Source organism: Schistosoma mansoni, chromosome 1, assembly GCF_000237925.1.
Source record: "Schistosoma mansoni strain Puerto Rico chromosome 1, complete genome".
Lineage (NCBI taxonomy): Eukaryota > Metazoa > Platyhelminthes > Trematoda > Strigeidida > Schistosomatidae > Schistosoma > Schistosoma mansoni.
Window position 1 is genome coordinate 26,176,869 of NC_031495.1, and position 19,241 is coordinate 26,196,109.

Sequence of the window (19,241 nt, forward strand, 5' to 3'; positions counted from 1 at the left end):
GACCAGTGGAGTTCAAGCATGTCCAATGTGGACAGCTATCTACCAACGAAATTTGGATGTGGTTAAAAAGTGCTGCGAACCGATAGAATTCATATGTGTAAACAAATGAATGTTGATTTATTTGTCTGAAGTTTAAGCGCTCATCGCATGACCTCAACGTTCCGAGCCTGATTCTTTTTGGGATCAAACAATCCTATACTAGAATAAAACACTTGTCCAGTGCATCTCGGTTTTCAATGGTTGTTTTACTATTACCACATGATTCTTGTTACTTAATTTATTAATCTGTAGTTTTGTTTTTATTAATATCTCCTTTATAAAAGGTTAAAAGATTACATTTTGACTATCCTCCAGATATCAGATTAGTTCAAAACTATTATTTGACAGTTTATATATAATTTTATCCGCTTCCTGATAATTAATATCCTTCCTGTACATTCATGAAATAAGTTGAGAAACTTGATATACAGCAGACAATTATCTTAAAACGATGTACTTTCACTTAATGATTATGAAGTTAATATACCGAACTCGTTTCACAATTGATTGATAACTGGGTGGTGATCAATGTCATGCGTGTGAAGTCCTTCTTAGTGCTGATCGAATGCTATCGATCAATTTGCAATGTGGCCACTAGTCTAGGTGGCTCGACACTGCGTGCACTATGTTGAGACAAGATGGTGGTTGGAGATGATCAACAGGAAACCTTGGACCCGGGTTTCATGCTACTTGGCACTCGTCAGCAAGGTGTACCTGTAATCTTGAGGGGACTGGTACTCCCTGACGGATTCGACTCCGTGTCATTCGTTCATTTTATAATGACGATTGACAAAATGAAGGTTCATCATTAATCAAATATGGTAATCTATTTTATGAGTAAATCAGTCTACTTTTATTCTAGAAAGAGATGACATTGTACAATAAACAATAATTCATTTATGATCAGAAGGGGCTTTTTGTCGAAATTTAGTATTTGCATAGTTGAAAGCATGAGTCAATTGAAGCTAGACCACCATGGAAAACCTGGGGGCACTGGACGGCCGTTTCGTCCTATCGTGGGACTCCTCAGTAGTGCGCATCCATGACCTCGCCCCGCGAGATTCGAACCCAGGACCTACCAGTCACGCGCCGGAGCACTCAACCGATAGACCACTGGGCCGGTATCCGATGGTGTTAATGCGCACTACTGAGGAGTCCCACAATAGAACGAAACGGCCGCCCAGTGCTTCCAGGTTTTACTTGGTGGTCTAGCTTCAATTGACTCAAGCTTTCAACTATGCAAATTCATTTATGGTTTCTTATTTTTTCAAGGTAGATACATACAAAGTTTGTACTAACTGACTGAACTAATCATTCTCCGTGTATTTTTCATAGTTACACATTGAATTTATTCACTACTAATATTTTTTTGTTAAATCTTTTCTTTTTTTTACATCAATTTTGAACAAGGTGAGAATTTGATCAATGAAAGATTTAGTCAAATGGATAATTCAAACAAAGGCGATTATGTAACTGAGATACCTAAAAGAATAAGTCGAGTAAGAAAAGCTTCTGAAATAAGTGACTCGACTACATTGTACAAAAATAAGCCTCGAACTACATCTTTACCTTTGAATGATCTTCTTACCAGGTATCTTATATTATTGAAACTTTTTTATGACGTTCAAAATAATTTAATTATATTCAAGATTATGAAAATTAATTCAATTAAAGCAAAGTAGTATATTGTTTTCCAAGGGTACTACAACAGATAAGAGTTAATACTTATTGTATCAGTACATCTTAACACACTATAATATTCAACCAATCAGCGTCTATGTTGATAGTAAGAGTAGAGAGTTTAGCTTTGAATAATGATCCTATTTAGTTGGATAATCTGTTTCTACGTTTTTTTCCCTTTAACTACTTTTATTAAGAAAAATAAACTGTAGAAAAGCAAAGCTGAGAAGTTCCTTTCAAATACTGACTGCGAGGTAGGAACTTGTAGAGCCTGCTTTATCTCAATTTAGTTTGTAATGACCAGTTGTGTAAGTTAGATTTCATCAAATACTTTAAAGATTTGTAGTTTGAATGCACTAAACCTAGTTCCTTCAGATATTCATGAATCAATTCAACCAGTAGATGATTAAGTTAAAACAATGTAAATTATCTAAATATTATACTTCACTGTAAGACACTATCTATAAAAACTTAATTTGACTGTAAGTATATGGACTATGATGACTCAGTAACCTATGTGATAGCTTACTGATGTTTGAATATTGTGTTTGAATCCCTGTGTAAACCTTAATATATTAGGAAATAGGTATGTATGGTTTAGTGGTTTTTACCACGATGAACTTCAAATTAAGTTTTTATAGATAGTGTCTTATAGTGAAATTCATCGTGTTAAGAACCACTAAACCATACATACGAATGTTTCCTAATATATTGATGTTTACATAGGGATTAAAATACAATATCCAACCATCAGTCAGTTATCACATAGGTTACTCAGTTATCATAGTCCATATGCTTACAGTAACTAATCTGATTCAATTTGGAATATTCTTAATTAAGGGATACAAACCTTTAAAAATGACCAAAATAACTTGAAACATGAAATTCTGAATGACTAATAAATCATCGTACTTGTAAATAACACATATGAAACTGATGTTAAAACTATATTGATCAAAACTAATATACTGAAAGAATATTTCAATTGCTTTTTACATTAGATTAGTAGTAACTATGATTGTAACTATGATTGTCAAAACTAAAACAGTCGTTTTATATCTATAAAGACATTCTTATGAATTACACTTTAGAAAAGCTAGGTAATTCAGTGGATGGATGATCTTGGAACGATGTTAAGGTGGCCTTGAGAATTTCCACTTACTTACTAGGGCTAAATGAGAGTTCTAAACCTGTGTGAAGAATAAGGATTATGATTTAATAGTTGATGGTTAGGGTTAAGAATTACATTTAGAGTTTTCATCATGAACTGATATCAGCTAAAATTCTTAAACACTCTTTAACTAAATGGATGAATGAATTTCGCTCCAAAATCCTAAATCTAATTAGTTCGTCCATAAATTACAGTCTCTCCTAAAATTCAATATACACTATTCAAAACAATACATGATTAGCTTAAGTCATTAAATTTGGTATACTAGTAGAGTAAATTTTATGTAGACCGATGTTCTTGTAACCTCTAAATTGCATAACCTAAGTAAAAATTTGAATTCACTTGGTATTGTTTGTTTGAATCTTCCCATTGAGACTGATCAATTGCAGTCCTAGAAATCAAACAAACAATACCAAGTGAATTCGAACTTTACCCCTTTGCACAAGCAAGTGACTATCAGAACTCAATAGCTGAGTGTATAACGCTATGGCGTTTGAAGCGAAAGGTAATGTGTTTGAGTCCCAGAGTGAACATCAACTCTGAGATGCAGGTACATCCAGCTGACGAGTCCCAAATAGGACGAAAATTGCGTCCTGGATTCCACTGCTAGCCACTGTCCATTTTTGCTTTTAAGTAGAAATTACCATAAAGTTACCTAGAGTTAAAGAAATATGAGAATTAATATAACTGACGATTTTATTATATCTTGTGTTAAATGATTCGAAGATTGAATGATTGAATTAATTTTCAATTACATCATGCACAATCATAAGTGTCTATCAAACAGTATGAATGACTGTCAGGAATTCAAGTTACTAGTTTCGTCATATAGTTAGGTGATGGTAGACAGTTATGTAAATTATTTAATCTATATCTTCAAACCGACTATTATTTACGTTGAAGATCGTAAAAGGTCATGAAATTTCCTGGAATAGTTGTATGATATTCTCAGTAATTATTTAATAGGAATATTTTATGACAAGATGATCCTTACCAGACAATGTTATGATATTCTGTAATATGAAAATAATAAAAAAATTATCATCAATGAACTCAGTTCATATTGCAGTGTGGGTTACTTATATCCACATAAGTAGTATATGGTGATGGTCAGACATAGAATGTATTTTGGCAGAAGACCGATAAGGAAAGAAAGGAAACGAAGCGCGATTTCTATGAAAATGCATGAACAATGAAATCAGAGAAGATGGACTGATATTTGCAGAAGGAACAGTGAAGATTGAGACAATTGATTGATAGTTTGTAAATTAACTGTTTACTGTATGGTTGTCAGATTTTATTGAAATAGTCTGTAATTTTCCTGTCAAATACATTCGATTGTCCCCAACCGTGTTCTGTTCACTACAATATGACCAGAAAAGTTTTATTTAAAAAAAACTAATTGAAACTAAAGATTAAAGAAACAAGATATGTCATTTAAGTGACTATGGTGAAACTATAATTTATGAGCGAACCAATCAGACATAAGATAAGAGGTTTCAGATTTGGGAATGAAATTCACTCATCCATTTGGTTAAACGGAGTTTGGGCATTAAAACTGGTGTCAGTTCATAGTGAAAACCCTAAATCTAAATGATAACTCTAAACATTAACTGTAAATCATAAGTCTTATTCCGCACATTGGTTTATAATCCTCATTTAGTTCTCGTGAGTAGGTGAACATTCTCAAGGTCATTGTAACGTCGTCCAAAGATCATCCATAAATTCTAGTATAAGTGTGATTGTTTCTCATTTCTTATCGATTACATATATAGTAGATTTTTAATTTCTCCTTCTTGTGAATTGTTTGCTCTTACTCACTTACTTACGCCTGTTACCCCTCGTGGAGAAGCATAGGCCGCACACCAGTATTCTCCATCCAATTCTGTCCTGGGCAATCCTTTCCAGTTCTTTCCAGTTGTTATTCAACCTCTTCATATCTGATTCTATTTTCCCGGTGTAATGTGTTGTTTGATCTTCGTCTTTTGCGCTTTCCTTCCGGATTCAATTTAGGGACTGCCTCGTGATGCAGTTCGGTGATGTCCTCAATGTATGTCCTATCCATTTCCAACGACTTTTCCTAATTTCCTCTTCAACTGGAAGCTGGTTTGTCCTCTCCCATAAAACGCTGTTGCTGATGGTATCTGGCCAGTGAATGTTTAGTATTTTGCATAAACAACTATTTATAAATACTTGTACCTTCTTGACGATGGATGTAGTAGTTCTCCACGTTTCAGCTCCATACAGTAGGACTGTCTTGACGTTCGTATTGAAGATTCTGACTTTGAAGTTAGTTGATAGTTGTTTTGAGTTCCATATGTTCTTCAGTTGTAGGAATGCTGCCCTTGCTTTGCCAATCCTCACCTTTACATCTGCATCAATCAGATCCTCCTTGTTTATCAATCATGCTTCCCAGGTACGTGAATGATTCCATCTCTTCCAGAGTTTCGCCATCAAGTGTGATTGGGTTGGTGTTCTCTGTGTTGTATTTGAGAATCTTGCTTTTTCCTTTGTGCATATTGAGGCCTATTGATGCCGAGGCTGCTGCTACATTCTCTGTCATCGTCTGTATTTGTTCGTGTGTATGAGATAGGAGGGCTAGGTCATCTGCGAAGTCCAAATCATCTAATTGATTCTGAGAAGTCCATTATATTCCGTGTTTCCCCTCAGATGTCGAAGTCTTCATAATCCAGTCAATCACCAGAAGAAAGAGTAAGGGAGAGAATAGACAGCCTTGTCTGACTCCGGTCCCAGGTTAGGACTTGCCAATTGTTTGTTCTATTCGGTAATAAACTATACTAATTTCAATGAATATCTTTTTCTCTTATTATTCTAATTTATGGATAACCAAATTTTTATATACTTCACTATATAAAAAAGATTAGTCTACTTATTGATTTAGAAACAAAAAACAGAAACAGAAATTTTAACTTTGAAATTAATGACACAGTAAGTATTTTTATGTATGAAACATTGAAAATGAAAAAAACAAAAAAAAACAAAAAAAACAACAAAAAAAAGTACTCAAAAAGTTTTTATGCTACAACAATCACAGATTTACCCTAATAACATAGAGACTCCATTGATAATATATATATATGTATCTAAGTAAAAATTGTCAATTCTGTCATCAATGTTACATTTTTTTATTTTTTATTTAAAAAAAAACTATTTCACATTATGTCAGAAAAAGATTAAAATTAATTGTTCAGTTTATTTTTGTTTCTCTCTGTTCCCCCTCCCCTCCTCTTTCCTCCCCTCCCCTCCTTATTTCCTAAAGTTAAATACTTTTAAACATTAGAAAATCTAACTGAAAGTATTTTATTCAATGTTTAATAATCAAAAAAATGATAATCAACGGATGACAAATTTTTATAGGAAACATTAGAAATTCAAAAAGAGTAATTTTATTTGTAACCTGGTAGTAACAATATTGACAACGATAAATAGACTAATTAAGGTGAATAAAATTAAATTACTAAAATACTATAGAGGAATAAAGATGATCAATTCTGTTGTAGTGAACAAGAACATTAGTTGGGTACAATCGAATGTATCTAGGCACAAATTGCAAACTATCTCACTAAGATCTGATAACCATACAGTAAACAGTTCATTTGCAAAATAACAATCAATTGTTTCAATCTTCACTGTTCCTTCTGTAAATATTAGTTCATCTTCTTTAATATCATTGTTTATGCATTTTTCTACCAATTGCGCTTCGTTTCCATTGTTTCCTTATCAATGTTCCAGTGAAATACATTCTATACCTGACCATCACAATATACTACTTATGAGGATATAAGTAGACCACTCCACACTATAAAAGAATAAATTATGATGAATTCAATCCATTTTGATATTAAAAGGATATTTTGATGTCCCTATATCTGACTTCATTTGGATTGTATGATAATTGCGATCGAGTTGTCGAAATATACTTAACCTTTGTTACCCTCGTATACAATTATTGACTTAATTCGCGTTAGTGAATAACTGAATTAAAATAAGTCAAATACGAGAATGGATTTTTAAATAGGTATAATCATTGTATAATCATTGAACTGGACAGACAATCAGAGGGACGAAGCAAAGGAAGCGAAGAAGATAGTACGAAGCGAAATGACACGTAGTGGAAAAGGCGGAGTAACCCACTTCATTTAATCGACCGTTAATCATATTTATAGCCGAAGAAAATATAGTTACGATTGTGATGATACGATAGCACACACATAAGCTCATATAAAAATAGTGAAGATTGGTAAGCAAATAATTGACGAGATCAAAATGTAACTCAACAAGAATGAATAAATTGGCATGTTCGGAAGCCAGAATAAGCTTTATGAGCTTAAAATAGTAACCGACACTACGATATTTATACCAGATATGATCGAAGCTTGATGAGTTAATTAGTTCATTGCAGAATGGTTGTAGAATATTTTCAGTACATCAGTCATGGATAATATTTAGCTCCTATAAGTTAAAGAATAGAAAATTATTAAAATGAGTGATACATTATTATTACTAATTAAATTAATGTCAAACTGAGTGAGGGATATCATAATTCGATTTATTATCAGGCAAGTAATTTGCCAGATGAATCAGTTGTCATCCTTACAGCTTCATCTATGTGTTCTACAACTGTGAAGCTGAAATATACACACTTCTGATTGCATATAATGCCATTAAAGTGATTCCACAGATAAGTTCTGTTAACTTATTGTTTGAATACAATTCATAGGTACTGAAGTATGTTAATTCATAAATTGGTAGTTTGTCTACTTGTTTCAGCAAAATTAAAAGTAATTTAGAGGTAATATTAACGAATATTAAGCCTTATTCCATTTAGAGACATTTTTAGTTTTATACGTCATTTTAACCATTTTTGGTAAACGATTTATCATTCAGATCACTGCTCTTGGATTTCAACATTTTCATATTCTGGGAAATCCAGTAATTAGTCAAGTTTATTGCTTTGTATGGAACATTTTGTACAGTTTCACACAGTGACTGATCATATTGATTTCTTATCCATAGCGTACATTATTTCATTACTTCTAAATGTTCACCTTACTTAATAGCTCAGTTGTAATTAACCCTAGCATATTTTGTTAGTATAGAATGTCTTCAGTGATTATAATCTATTGATTATCAAATGAATTTTAAGAAGAAGACGTCACAGATGAGTGACTAACGTCTGATGAACTTCAATATAGACCGTGCACCCAATTTATTTAGTTACTTTTTCCAACACTTTGTTTATCCATTTATTAAAGAGCTAGATCATATTTTTTAGATATGGCAATACAAAATTTTATATCATCAATATCCTTAGTAAATGTATAACAAAGCATCAGAGATACAGTAGAGTTATAACTGTAAAAGTCCATTCCTATGAATAATTTTGGTACGGTAGCCAGTGACTGATCACGTGTAGCCCTAAAACATCAATGGGAAGAATCAAACAAACAACACAAAATGAATTTAAACTTCATTACACTGCACAAGTTAGTGGCTATCTGGACTCAGTAGCTAAATGGGTAACGCGAAGGGCGTTTGAAACAAACGGTACTCGGTTCGAGTTTCGGAGTAAAATTAACTATGAGGTGCAGATATATCCAGCTGACGAGTCCCAAGCGGGACGAAATACACACTCTGGATTTCGACAGCTAGCCGCCATCCATCTTTGTTCATTGCTTATGGAAGTTTTACAATATTTGTTTATACAATATTTATTTTTATTATGGACCAGTGACTTTTAAGGAACCACTTAAAACTACAGAGACACGGAATATAAATTTCGTTCTAGTTCATGACTTCTCACTCACTTATGAATAAATATTTCTGAGGCATCTTAAATAGAGTAAAAACAGGTGTTCAGTGGTCCCTTCTACTTTATATCACTTCTCTCAGTTATATATATATATATAACTTAATTTCCAGAACTAGATTATGCAGATTTAAACACTGTCAATTAGTAAAACCTTTAATTCAAATCTGTTATAAATAGTCACTATATACATCATTATATTACTAGTATTTACCAAAGAACCTGAAACTCAATCTGATGTCATTTCAAGCTTGCTTCACAAGTATTTGTCTTTTAATTTTTTTAATTTTAGTTCATTTCTTCAAGCATTTCGTGTGCATCATGTTTCGATCTATCCTGATTTAAATCAAATCATAGAAATGGCAGTCAATGATATTCAAGAAAAACAAGAAACAATGGATAGTATGGAAAAATCATTCATGAGGTTGTAGTGAGATATTTTAATTACTCATAATTTTCTGAGATTTCAATGGTGTATCTTTGAATATCAGAAATTAATTTGTCTCCTGTGCAGATTGACTTGATATTGTCATTTAGTTGCAAGTTCTGATTGAAGTGGGATATTGGATAGTAGTGAAGTCCAGGACACTTGTCTTGTCCTATTGAGAACTCGTCAGCTGGAATTAAGTCGATGTTCATAGTGAGATTTGAACTCAATATTTTTTTCCTCAAACATCCAACTTGTTATCTAGTGAGCCATTGAGTCCACATAGCTACTAGCTTTTTATTAGTTTATAGAAGTAGGAAGAACATCATATCATATTGTTACGGTGAGGATATATATGATAGCTGACTGAAGTACTATTAACTAATTTGAAGGCAGTAAAAGTTTCCTGACAGTCTTAGTTGACTATAATGAGGTGAGATGCTGGAAATGTCATATGAGTTAAATTGTAATATGAAGTGAAAAAATTAGTGAATTTTTCTAATAATAAGTCGATAGTTTGACTTCCTGAGATATTAGTCAATCAGATAGCCTTTAATATCCTACTACTGAAAAGATGATAGTTGATATATATACCCCTTTATATGAATTGTGCGAGCATCATATGTTTACATATGTTAATCATATCTGATGATCAAGTTGAATTTTAGCCAATTATCTACTTCAAAGTAGATTCATTTCTTTACTCCCTTCATTTATCATATAGGAAGAATAGCTTGTCTGAGTATAGTTTTTCATATGTAATTAGTATTTGTCTATATTGTAAATTAAACAATAAACTTTGAATTGTAATAAGATGGTGGTTAGAGGTGGTCAACAGGAAACCCTGGACACGGGTTTCGTGCTACTTGGCATTCGTCAGCAAGGTGTACCTGTAATTTTGAGGGAACTGGTGCTCCCTGACGGATTCGATCCCGTGTCACTCAGCTTCACAGTCGGAGACGTTACCGCTGAGCTACCCGGGCCGCGACCGACCTCCTGTAGGATTGAGATGTAATCACAATTGATTGATCATTGGGTGGTGATCAACTTGATCGATAGCATTCGATCAACACTAAAAAGGACTTGACACGAATGACATTGATCACTACCCAGTGATCAATCAATTGCGAAACTTTGAATTGTGGAATAGTTTAAACACTTCTTGGAAAACTTATATTTTTTTTCATAAAATACTGATTATTTATTTACATGATCAACAAAAGTATAACTTTTTGATTGAGACCATAAATCTATTGATGTTAGACCACCACTGAAAACCTGGAAGCACTGGATGGCCGTTTCCTCCTAGTATGAGACACTTCAGAAGTGCTCATCCACGATCCCGTTTACGAGATTTGAACCCAAGACCTTCGATCTCGCACTTCAATGTATAACTACTAATTTGAACTGTTCAGAACTCATAGTGAAGATAAGAGATAAGATCTCTATAATAAAAATCACTTCCTTAGCAAAGTTATCTGATAATCTTTCTAATAAATTAACCAGACAGACATAATTATTTAAAAGGTGTTCATTATCAGATGGAACGAGATGTACCTAGGTTTTAGTGCATGAAAGTAAAACTGATACTAGTCGATGTGAACTCAAATATACTTTTAAATCAACTCCCTTTATTTAAGAGAATCTAAGCAAAGTTTTGCAAATCAAGGCTGTAGAGGCCTATTGGTAAATTTACTCAAATATGCTTTATTCGTTCATAAAACCACTGGATCCTAAATATTTCTGGATTCATTTTGATGAATGAAGTAGATTTCGATGATCAGGAATAATAGTAGCCAGAAGATGAAGTTACACTTTTGAAAGATAAGATCCAATAGCTGTTCTGAAAATCTTATCGTCAAAGTGATCTGTATACGTGTCACTTACTTTTGTTGATTACATGAAATAAAAATTGATCTCAGCAAAAAGGATCAGTGCATAAACAAGATTCCATATAAATGTGATCAACAGGAATGTTTTCCTCAACTTGTTGTCATCTCAGGAACAAGTTTCATTACGTAATTTCCTTTAGGTGATTATATAATTGTTTTTACGATTCATATTAGTTGTTTCATTCTTGTCAATACATCAAGTGTAAAGCTTAGCAGAAGTGATTCCATGTGGTTAATGACATCATTAATCTATTCAAGATAAATCAAGTTAGCATGATACAACACAGAAGTGAGATTGATTACTTTTCAATAGCTGACTAGTGTAAACTTACAATTCAAATTTGTTATAAACCTTTCTACTATTACACCTAAAGATACTACTTAATAACTGAAACTATTCAAAGGCTTTTCATGCAGTGTCATATTTGAATTTTATTAAACGTAGAGTATTACTTCCAAATCTTTCTGAAGCGCTAAATAGTTAAAGAATTATTTATTTTATATAAATAAAATGTATAATGGTCATTGTCAATTATCTATATTTCCACATACATGTACGAGACTTAAGATAGTGTTTGGACTGAAACTTTGGATCGACTTAAGAGCACCATTTATGATTTGTAATGGTTTCAGCTTTGTAACAAAATCTCAGTGACCTAGTTATTATTATTATTAGGTTTATTCAATATTTTATTTTCGGTACAATATAGAATTCTAAGTACAATGTATTTAAAAAATTTTGTTTCTTAGTTCTTCGTCGATCCTGACGATAAATGTTGAGTGATCGTCAGTTAGGAGTTAGAAGTCTAGTCGATCGACATCTAAATAATGTACATTCTTTTTGCTACATATTGCTAGCAACTATGATATCTCTGATTGGACCTTTCTTAACTTGTACAACTAAAGGTTGTATACTCTTCAGAAACGCACGTGAATAGATTATGCGATTAATAGCCATAATGATGTTGAAATATCTAGATAGCAGGAACAGGTAGCTCAGATGTTCAAACAGGCCGCCATAGTTTTTTCTACTTTTACCACTCTTAAATGAAAAGAGATTTTCCCTGGGAGTTATAGAAGGACATCCAGGTTACCTGACGCTTGAAACGAAAAAATTAAATGTTTAAATTTACCTTAGATGCTATTCACTAAAACTTGTAGGTCTTCTTTGATATATCTTCAAGACATATTAATAATTATATATTGACACGTAATTAAATGAAGTAGTTATACGGTTGTTTATTAATTTTATCCTAATTCTTATAAACCAAGTTCTTCAGAAAAATTCAATCAAACTTTAGAAAATTTATACAATGAAACTGATTCCAAACTTATTCAGGAAGAAGAATTAATGAGACAAAGGGTAAGTCTTCTAGCGTGATGTTCAAGTTTCCTTTTGATAAATTAAAGGGAGCGTTTTTGTGGATAGTGTCATAAAACGAAAAGATACACACATTGTTATAGTACGAGTCGTTTTATTTCCCATTGAAAGTGAATACAAGTTTTGTAGTTAATATCAGTAAGTGGGAAGTACTGGTGAGTTGTTTCATCTCAGTGTGGTACTCCTCTGCATTAGGTATCTACGACCTAACCGGAGATCAAATCGGGGTTGGTATTCAATGGTTTACAATTTTAACTACAATATTCTGCAACCATTCCATAACCATTGGTACCCGGTTTATTGAGCTCAATGTTGAATGCTCATTGAGATATTGGAAGGCTGTAGGTATTTGGTTTTATTTGTACTGAGATTGTGGACCCCCACAATTGAGGACTCCAACTGTGGGACGAAGCAACTATTCAGTGCTTCCTGGTTTACAGCAGTTGTCTGACTAAAGCCCATTCGTAATGTAAACTATAAAATTCAGCAATCTTCACGAGCTCACTATACAAATCTTTAATTGTTCATGGATTTCTGGCATTTCAATTCAATCAAATTTTTCAGTATACGGTTGTGGAGGTTGCTGAGTTCCGACTGAGATCATGAATCGATCATTGTTAGACCACCATTGAAAACCTGGAAGCACTGGATGACCGTTTCGTCCCAGTATGGGACTCCTCAGAAGTGTGCATCCAGAATACCGCACTCCAGATTCAAACTCAGGACCTTCGATCTGAGTGATCTAGAAGTTAAGCGTTCGATTCTTGACAGTTTACTTATTTTTTTGATAAACTGTCATGTTACCTTTCTGTTTTCACAAAAGTCGAAAAGCACTGATCAAATCTAACATAATAGTTTGTAATAATTCATAATTTTCTGCTGGAAAACACAGAACTGTGTTTGAATTATATCAAGGTGAATATTTTCCAGTCAATAATATGAAGATAAGAGCTGCCTCATTAAGGCCCTAATCACTGTTATATTATATTACAATAAAAAATTTCTTTTTAAACAATCCACAGCACTGTGTGATCCTATTCCATTGGGTAACTGTCTCACTTCTGGCACGGTATAGTTTCATCTATCATGACTTCTGTTTAGTTGTTACTAGTTTTTATCACCAAATACTAACAGAAATAGTAAATTTACAAAGTTTATCAGTTATCGGATATTTGGTATGTGTCTAGCAGTGGTATACAGAACCGATGTCTTATTCTATTTCAACATACCTAGCACTTGGTGCTCATATTCACATTAAGTTTGTTACTTATTGCCCTAAATGCCCTCGTACAACCGAGAGTGGGGAGAGTCCGCTCTCCCTCTCCAAATGCTCTCAAATCGCCACGCGTATATAGCCTCTTCCAGGGAAGTCCTACTCAATGTCTCCTTGTGGCGGAGTTGTTTGCGAAACTGAGAGGAAGAAAAGCGAATGTTCGTCGCTTTAACCGGAGCGGTGGATGCAGAAAGTCCACCTAGGGGAGTTGGAAAACCCTGATTCCAAATCAATGGTGAACATGGGCTCCAGGATCCTGAAGGAACAAATGGCGTATAAACCAATTATTAGTCACCGGCTACCATGGGACTGAACCTCCTGACGTTGCTCTTCCACTGTCTTGTGGATTAGACCTTTAGGTCAAAGGCTCCGGGTGTGTCCCTCTAAGAAAACCACCTGCTTCAGTTTGGGCACCTGGGTAGTATCACAGCCCACACACAAATCAAATGAGATTTGTGTGGCGCATATATATCTAGTGCCCCTTTGTACCAATATTTATGTGTTTAAATAAATAAATAAAAATAAATATTGTTATTTATTACTTCTAATATCAAAAACAGGGTTGTGCTAGACACTCATTAACATACGTTATATTTGTGGATTTTGGATTTCATTCCTAGTGTACTATACTAACACTTAAAAATCCGGATAAATTTAGCCAATATGTTTTATCATTGGATACAAAATTGTTAAGCTTCAATTGATTAGCTAACCATTAACAAATAATTTTTGTTGATTTATTGATCGATTATGTTGTGTGTGTGTGTGTGTGCATTCTATTTTACATTTCAGTTAGAAAAAAAATGTGAAGAACTGAAAAATAATACCAATCAAATTATTGAAGAGAAAGAAGAACAAACTGAAATTTTAAGAGAAAAGTTAAAACAAGTATTCTGCATATGTATATATATATATATTCAGAATGGGTTTTGTGGAGATTTCAGTATTTTCATGGTTGAAATCATGAGTCAATTGAATCTAGACCACCATGGAAAACCTGGAAGCACTGGACGGCCGTTTCTCTCTATTATGGGACTCCTCAGCAGTGCGCATCCATGATCCCGCACTCGCGAGATTCGAACCCAGGACCTACCAGTCTCGCGCCAGAGCGCCTAACCGATAGACCACCGAGCCGGCATCCCATGGTGTTAATGTCTAACTTCAACCAATCCACGAAGTTGAGCAACCGTTCATCAATTGTCTTCAGGTTTTCCATGGTGGTCTAGCTTCAATTTACTCATGAATTCAACTATAAAATTGCCAAAATCTCCACAAAACCCTTTCTGATTTAAATTAATTGTTTCGAAAAAAGTTCTACTGAATATAAAGATACAAATGATAGTGATATTTACTGTATACAGACAAAATGCTAGATCACCTGAAATTTCATGAAATATACTCCTAACTTTACTTAGATTGAAAATTACTAGTAACTGGTAACGTTTCATAAATGATCCATTATGGATAGCGAAATATTAAACTATTCCGGGGTGAGTAAAGACTGTTTAAAGTTTATAAGATATCAAATGATGATAGTGATATCAGTTGGTAACAATGGGACTGTAGTGTTTTTCATCAATCCCTATTTTGTTTCCACCCACCGTTTCTATGACAGAAATCGTAAGAAGCCAATAATACTGTATCTAAATAATGGCTTATTTCATTTCATAATATATATATATATATAACACAAACCCCTACGTGATGGTAGCAAATAACGCGTGTTATTAAGTGTTTGTTTGTCATAACGAATGATATTAATGCTTCTACTCAAGATTTTGTTGTTGATATCCTCGAGTTATCGGACATCGGTGTCTTTAGATCTTATATAGTAGTATATTAATTGAGTTAGCTTTTGACTTTGGAAAACAAAAATTGAACATTTAAAGTACTCTCCTACATATGTTAACTTTAAGAATGTTTTAGTTGTAGGACATTACATTTTGCTGTTACTGATTTTTTTCCAAAGTCAAAAGTAATCAATCTCAATTGACATATGGACTTTAAACGTGTCCTTGAATTTGATCAGCAGGTATATATTTGTAAATCCCTAAATAACTGTGAGTAACTATGAGATTTGTTAAGCGTTCTAGTCTAATTTTTGTCCAACCCCCAACCCCATTGATACTTATACTTAAAGCTTAGTAAACTGGCGAAACATTAATAACTCGCTTGTCAGAAATCTGTATGAATGATTTAATTTTGATTAGAAAGGAGTTTTGTGGATATTATGCTAATTTACTAGTTAAGTTTATGATTCAATTGAAGCTAGACCATCATGGAAAACCTGGAAGCACTGGATGGCCGTTTCGTTCCAGTGTGGGACTCCTCAGTAATTAGATAAAATAAATCAAACCGAAAGTAATTTGTAAATAAAATGAAGTCGCAGTTAAACAAAAACTCGATGCAATATTTTCACTGAACATGTAATGAACGAGAATACAAGTGAGGACAATCGAATGCATTTGAACACAAAATTACAGATCGTCTTAGTAAAATCTGAGAACCATACAGTAAATACTTAGTTCGCAAAGAGTCAATCAATCGTCACAGACTTCAGTGTTCCTTCATTTCCACAACAATCATTCACTGTTCTCATTCTCTTTTCTTCGATCTTTTTTAACCTTCTGCTGCCAGGTATTTCACTTTCGATTGATGATACATACTACTTGTATCTTTCGACATCAGTAGCACACACCGCAAACATATGATTTAATCTAAATGTCATCCAACAATATTGTTTTATTTTATAGATATCCATTTTAACAGATGAATTACAAAAAGAAACAGAAGATGATAAATGTATTATGGAAAAGGCAAAAACACAATGTCAAAGTATTCTCGATGAAATTGAAGAATGTGAAGTGAGAAAATTTCTGTGGAACACATCTTATACACGTCTTATACATTTTTCATTTGTACTTATATCAACTCTGTTTAGATCTAACTAAGTTCATTATGTATGTTATTCATCTCAGCATCCAATTCACATGGATATATTCAGATATACCAAATCAATATATATAGAGCTATTATTTAAAAGAAATCATTCCTGTGAGTTGAGAACGAGTGCCACTACATCTTCTGAATACATAAGCCCGTATTAGGAAACATACAATAATTTTTGTCAATAACTAATATATATCTGAAACTAATATTAGATGATATCATCACTGAAGAATTGTTGAGGCGGAAACTAAGTCTTGGAATTCGTACTGACTACTTGTTTCATCCTTTTAAATATTTATTCTTGAAGCACAGTTATCTTCATTGCATTCACAGGCACTAAATTTGATATTATCGGTATTCTTTCAAGATGTCAGTATTTATCATTAGACCTGTACTAAATAAATTTCATTCTCATTCTCTACTGTGTAACTTCACTTTGCTGTAAGTTTGTCATTCGATAACATATCAAGTGTTTCTAAAAATTTTGATTGACTAAAAAATAATGTTTCCTTCAAAACAATGCTAGTTACTAGGTTTTTATATCGGAAATTGGAGTGCTTACGAGGAATAGAAAATCCACAAAGTATCTATAAACACTGAAAAGTTTACAGTTGATTGATCGGGATCTAGTCCGTCAGGGAGAACCAGTTCCCTCAAGATTACAAGTACACCTTGCCGATGAGTTCCAATTAGCACGAAACCTAGGTCCAGGGTTTCCTGTTGACTATCTTCAACCACCATCTTATAGCACTGAAAAGTGCAACAGACAAACTGGATACCTCCAATATATAAAATAAAATGTGAAACTTTTAATTTCTGGTAAAAAGTATTAAACAGTAGTCTACTACTTTGTTCCGAATTCTCTTCTATTCACATAAAAAGTATGGGATACCATATTTACGAGTGATTAGGTTTTATAGTTGATTTGCTATTTCTCTTATTTTTTTCGGAAATTAAAGAACTTTGTAAGGTAACAAGAATTATTAAACCGTTAACTATTGTAAATTTACAGTTCATTATATTCCTAACTATAGAGAAATTTGTAGTTGAGTGATCATTAAGTAGTGACGAATGCGATGTATGTTAAAACCCTTTAGATGCTGATCAAATTTCATCTATCATTGCCAAGTGGCCCTCAGTCTAAGTGACTTGACATCATGTGAATTTTGCTGAGATATAGTATGATGGTTGGAAGAAGTTGACAAGGAACCTGAACTTAGATTTCATGCTATTTGAGACTCATCAGCAAGGAGTAACTTGCGGATTTTACGAAGGTAAATGATACAGGTTTTGAAAGACTCCATGGGAAGCACTTCTCAGGTTGTTAAATGACGTGACTGATCTGGGAAGGCTAAATTTCGAACTTATAGGAGACAGAAGAGGCAGAAGAAAGTCAATGTTTGTTAGAGATCAATTCAAATTGGGACTTTGACAAATTGAATGGTCCAAGTGCAAGGGCTTTAAACCTTATGGTTGGACATATGGAAACTGAAATTCTCAGAATGCTGATAATCTGGATGATGTTACACTTCATACATTTTTGGAACATGTTCTTCTGGCTAGCGCTCTTGTTTTTGATCTGAAATCATTCCATGACTTACACTAATAATCCAGTCTTTAGAATGGCTACCACTCAATCATTTCACATCGCACAATTCCATTTATCAACCTGTATTCTTTTTTTCACCTCGAAAATAAGAAGTCATTCATGAAATCATAGAATTCTCCATTACAGTGACGGGGTATTGGTACCAGTAATAATAGTAAACAGAAGTATAATATCCTCGTCGTAATTAATGATTCATAACGGATGATTGTTAATTTTTACAATTTATCTAAAGAAAACGTTAAATATTCATCATACACCAGGGCCTTATTCAACAATTGGTAGTGGGTGCATAATTTAGTTGTTTACATCATCAGAAACGAATAGACTGGAACTCTTGATAACGCAATTTACTTTCATCATGGATCTGTCTCAGAGATCTTTCAATATTCTATTTATAAAACCATATCAATTCAATAATAGATCATGCTTAGAGATGTTATCTCTGTCATAATGGTAGAAAAATGCAATATCCACCTGAGCTACAAATCTTCTCCACTATCTTATTTTATTCACCTTTAGACAGTTAAATAATTATTGGTCCTCATAAATTGAAACCAAGATTTCTCTGGAATTTATTCAACATTAACCAGACAGAAGTGTTATATGTGGCACGCAGCTGTAAATATTCAATGCTAGATTGGTCAAAATTCAAAATACAAAGTATTGGATATTAAAACAATTATATGAACGAAGAATATTCTTTTCAATAATTTCTCATCAGGTTCTACAATTATAAATTAATAATCCATAAAAGAAGATTGGCCAAGTTTAAGGCAGAGTACATCAATTTAAGAAACTGTAATATGTGAATCAAGGATTGTTTGTCATATAAAATAAGATCGAATCGTTAATGTTTTTGGGATGACTAATATGAAGTGTTAACTTGAATCAGTTTATAGGTGAATTAAAATCGTAAGATAAATTATCAGAATATATATAGTTGACATGGGGGTGAGAGCTACAAAAATGGGATTACAAATCGGAAATTAC

The 19,241-nt window shown here is 33.2% G+C and overlaps 1 protein-coding gene across 1 annotated transcript in view; it reads left to right on the forward strand.

The window, feature by feature from the left end:
- Positions 1-1,481: 1,481 nt before the first annotated feature.
- Smp_170770 (hypothetical protein) overlaps positions 1,482-19,241 on the forward strand; it is a gene marked incomplete at both ends in the record, with an annotated part of 33,400 nt that continues 15,640 nt past the window's right edge. Inside the window, 4 exons of the mRNA XM_018793846.1 lie at positions 1,482-1,630; positions 9,013-9,150; positions 12,312-12,402; positions 16,447-16,557. Coding sequence (XP_018648317.1) covers positions 1,482-1,630; positions 9,013-9,150; positions 12,312-12,402; positions 16,447-16,557 — 489 coding nt within the window. The remainder of the gene's footprint in view (positions 1,631-9,012; positions 9,151-12,311; positions 12,403-16,446; positions 16,558-19,241) is intronic.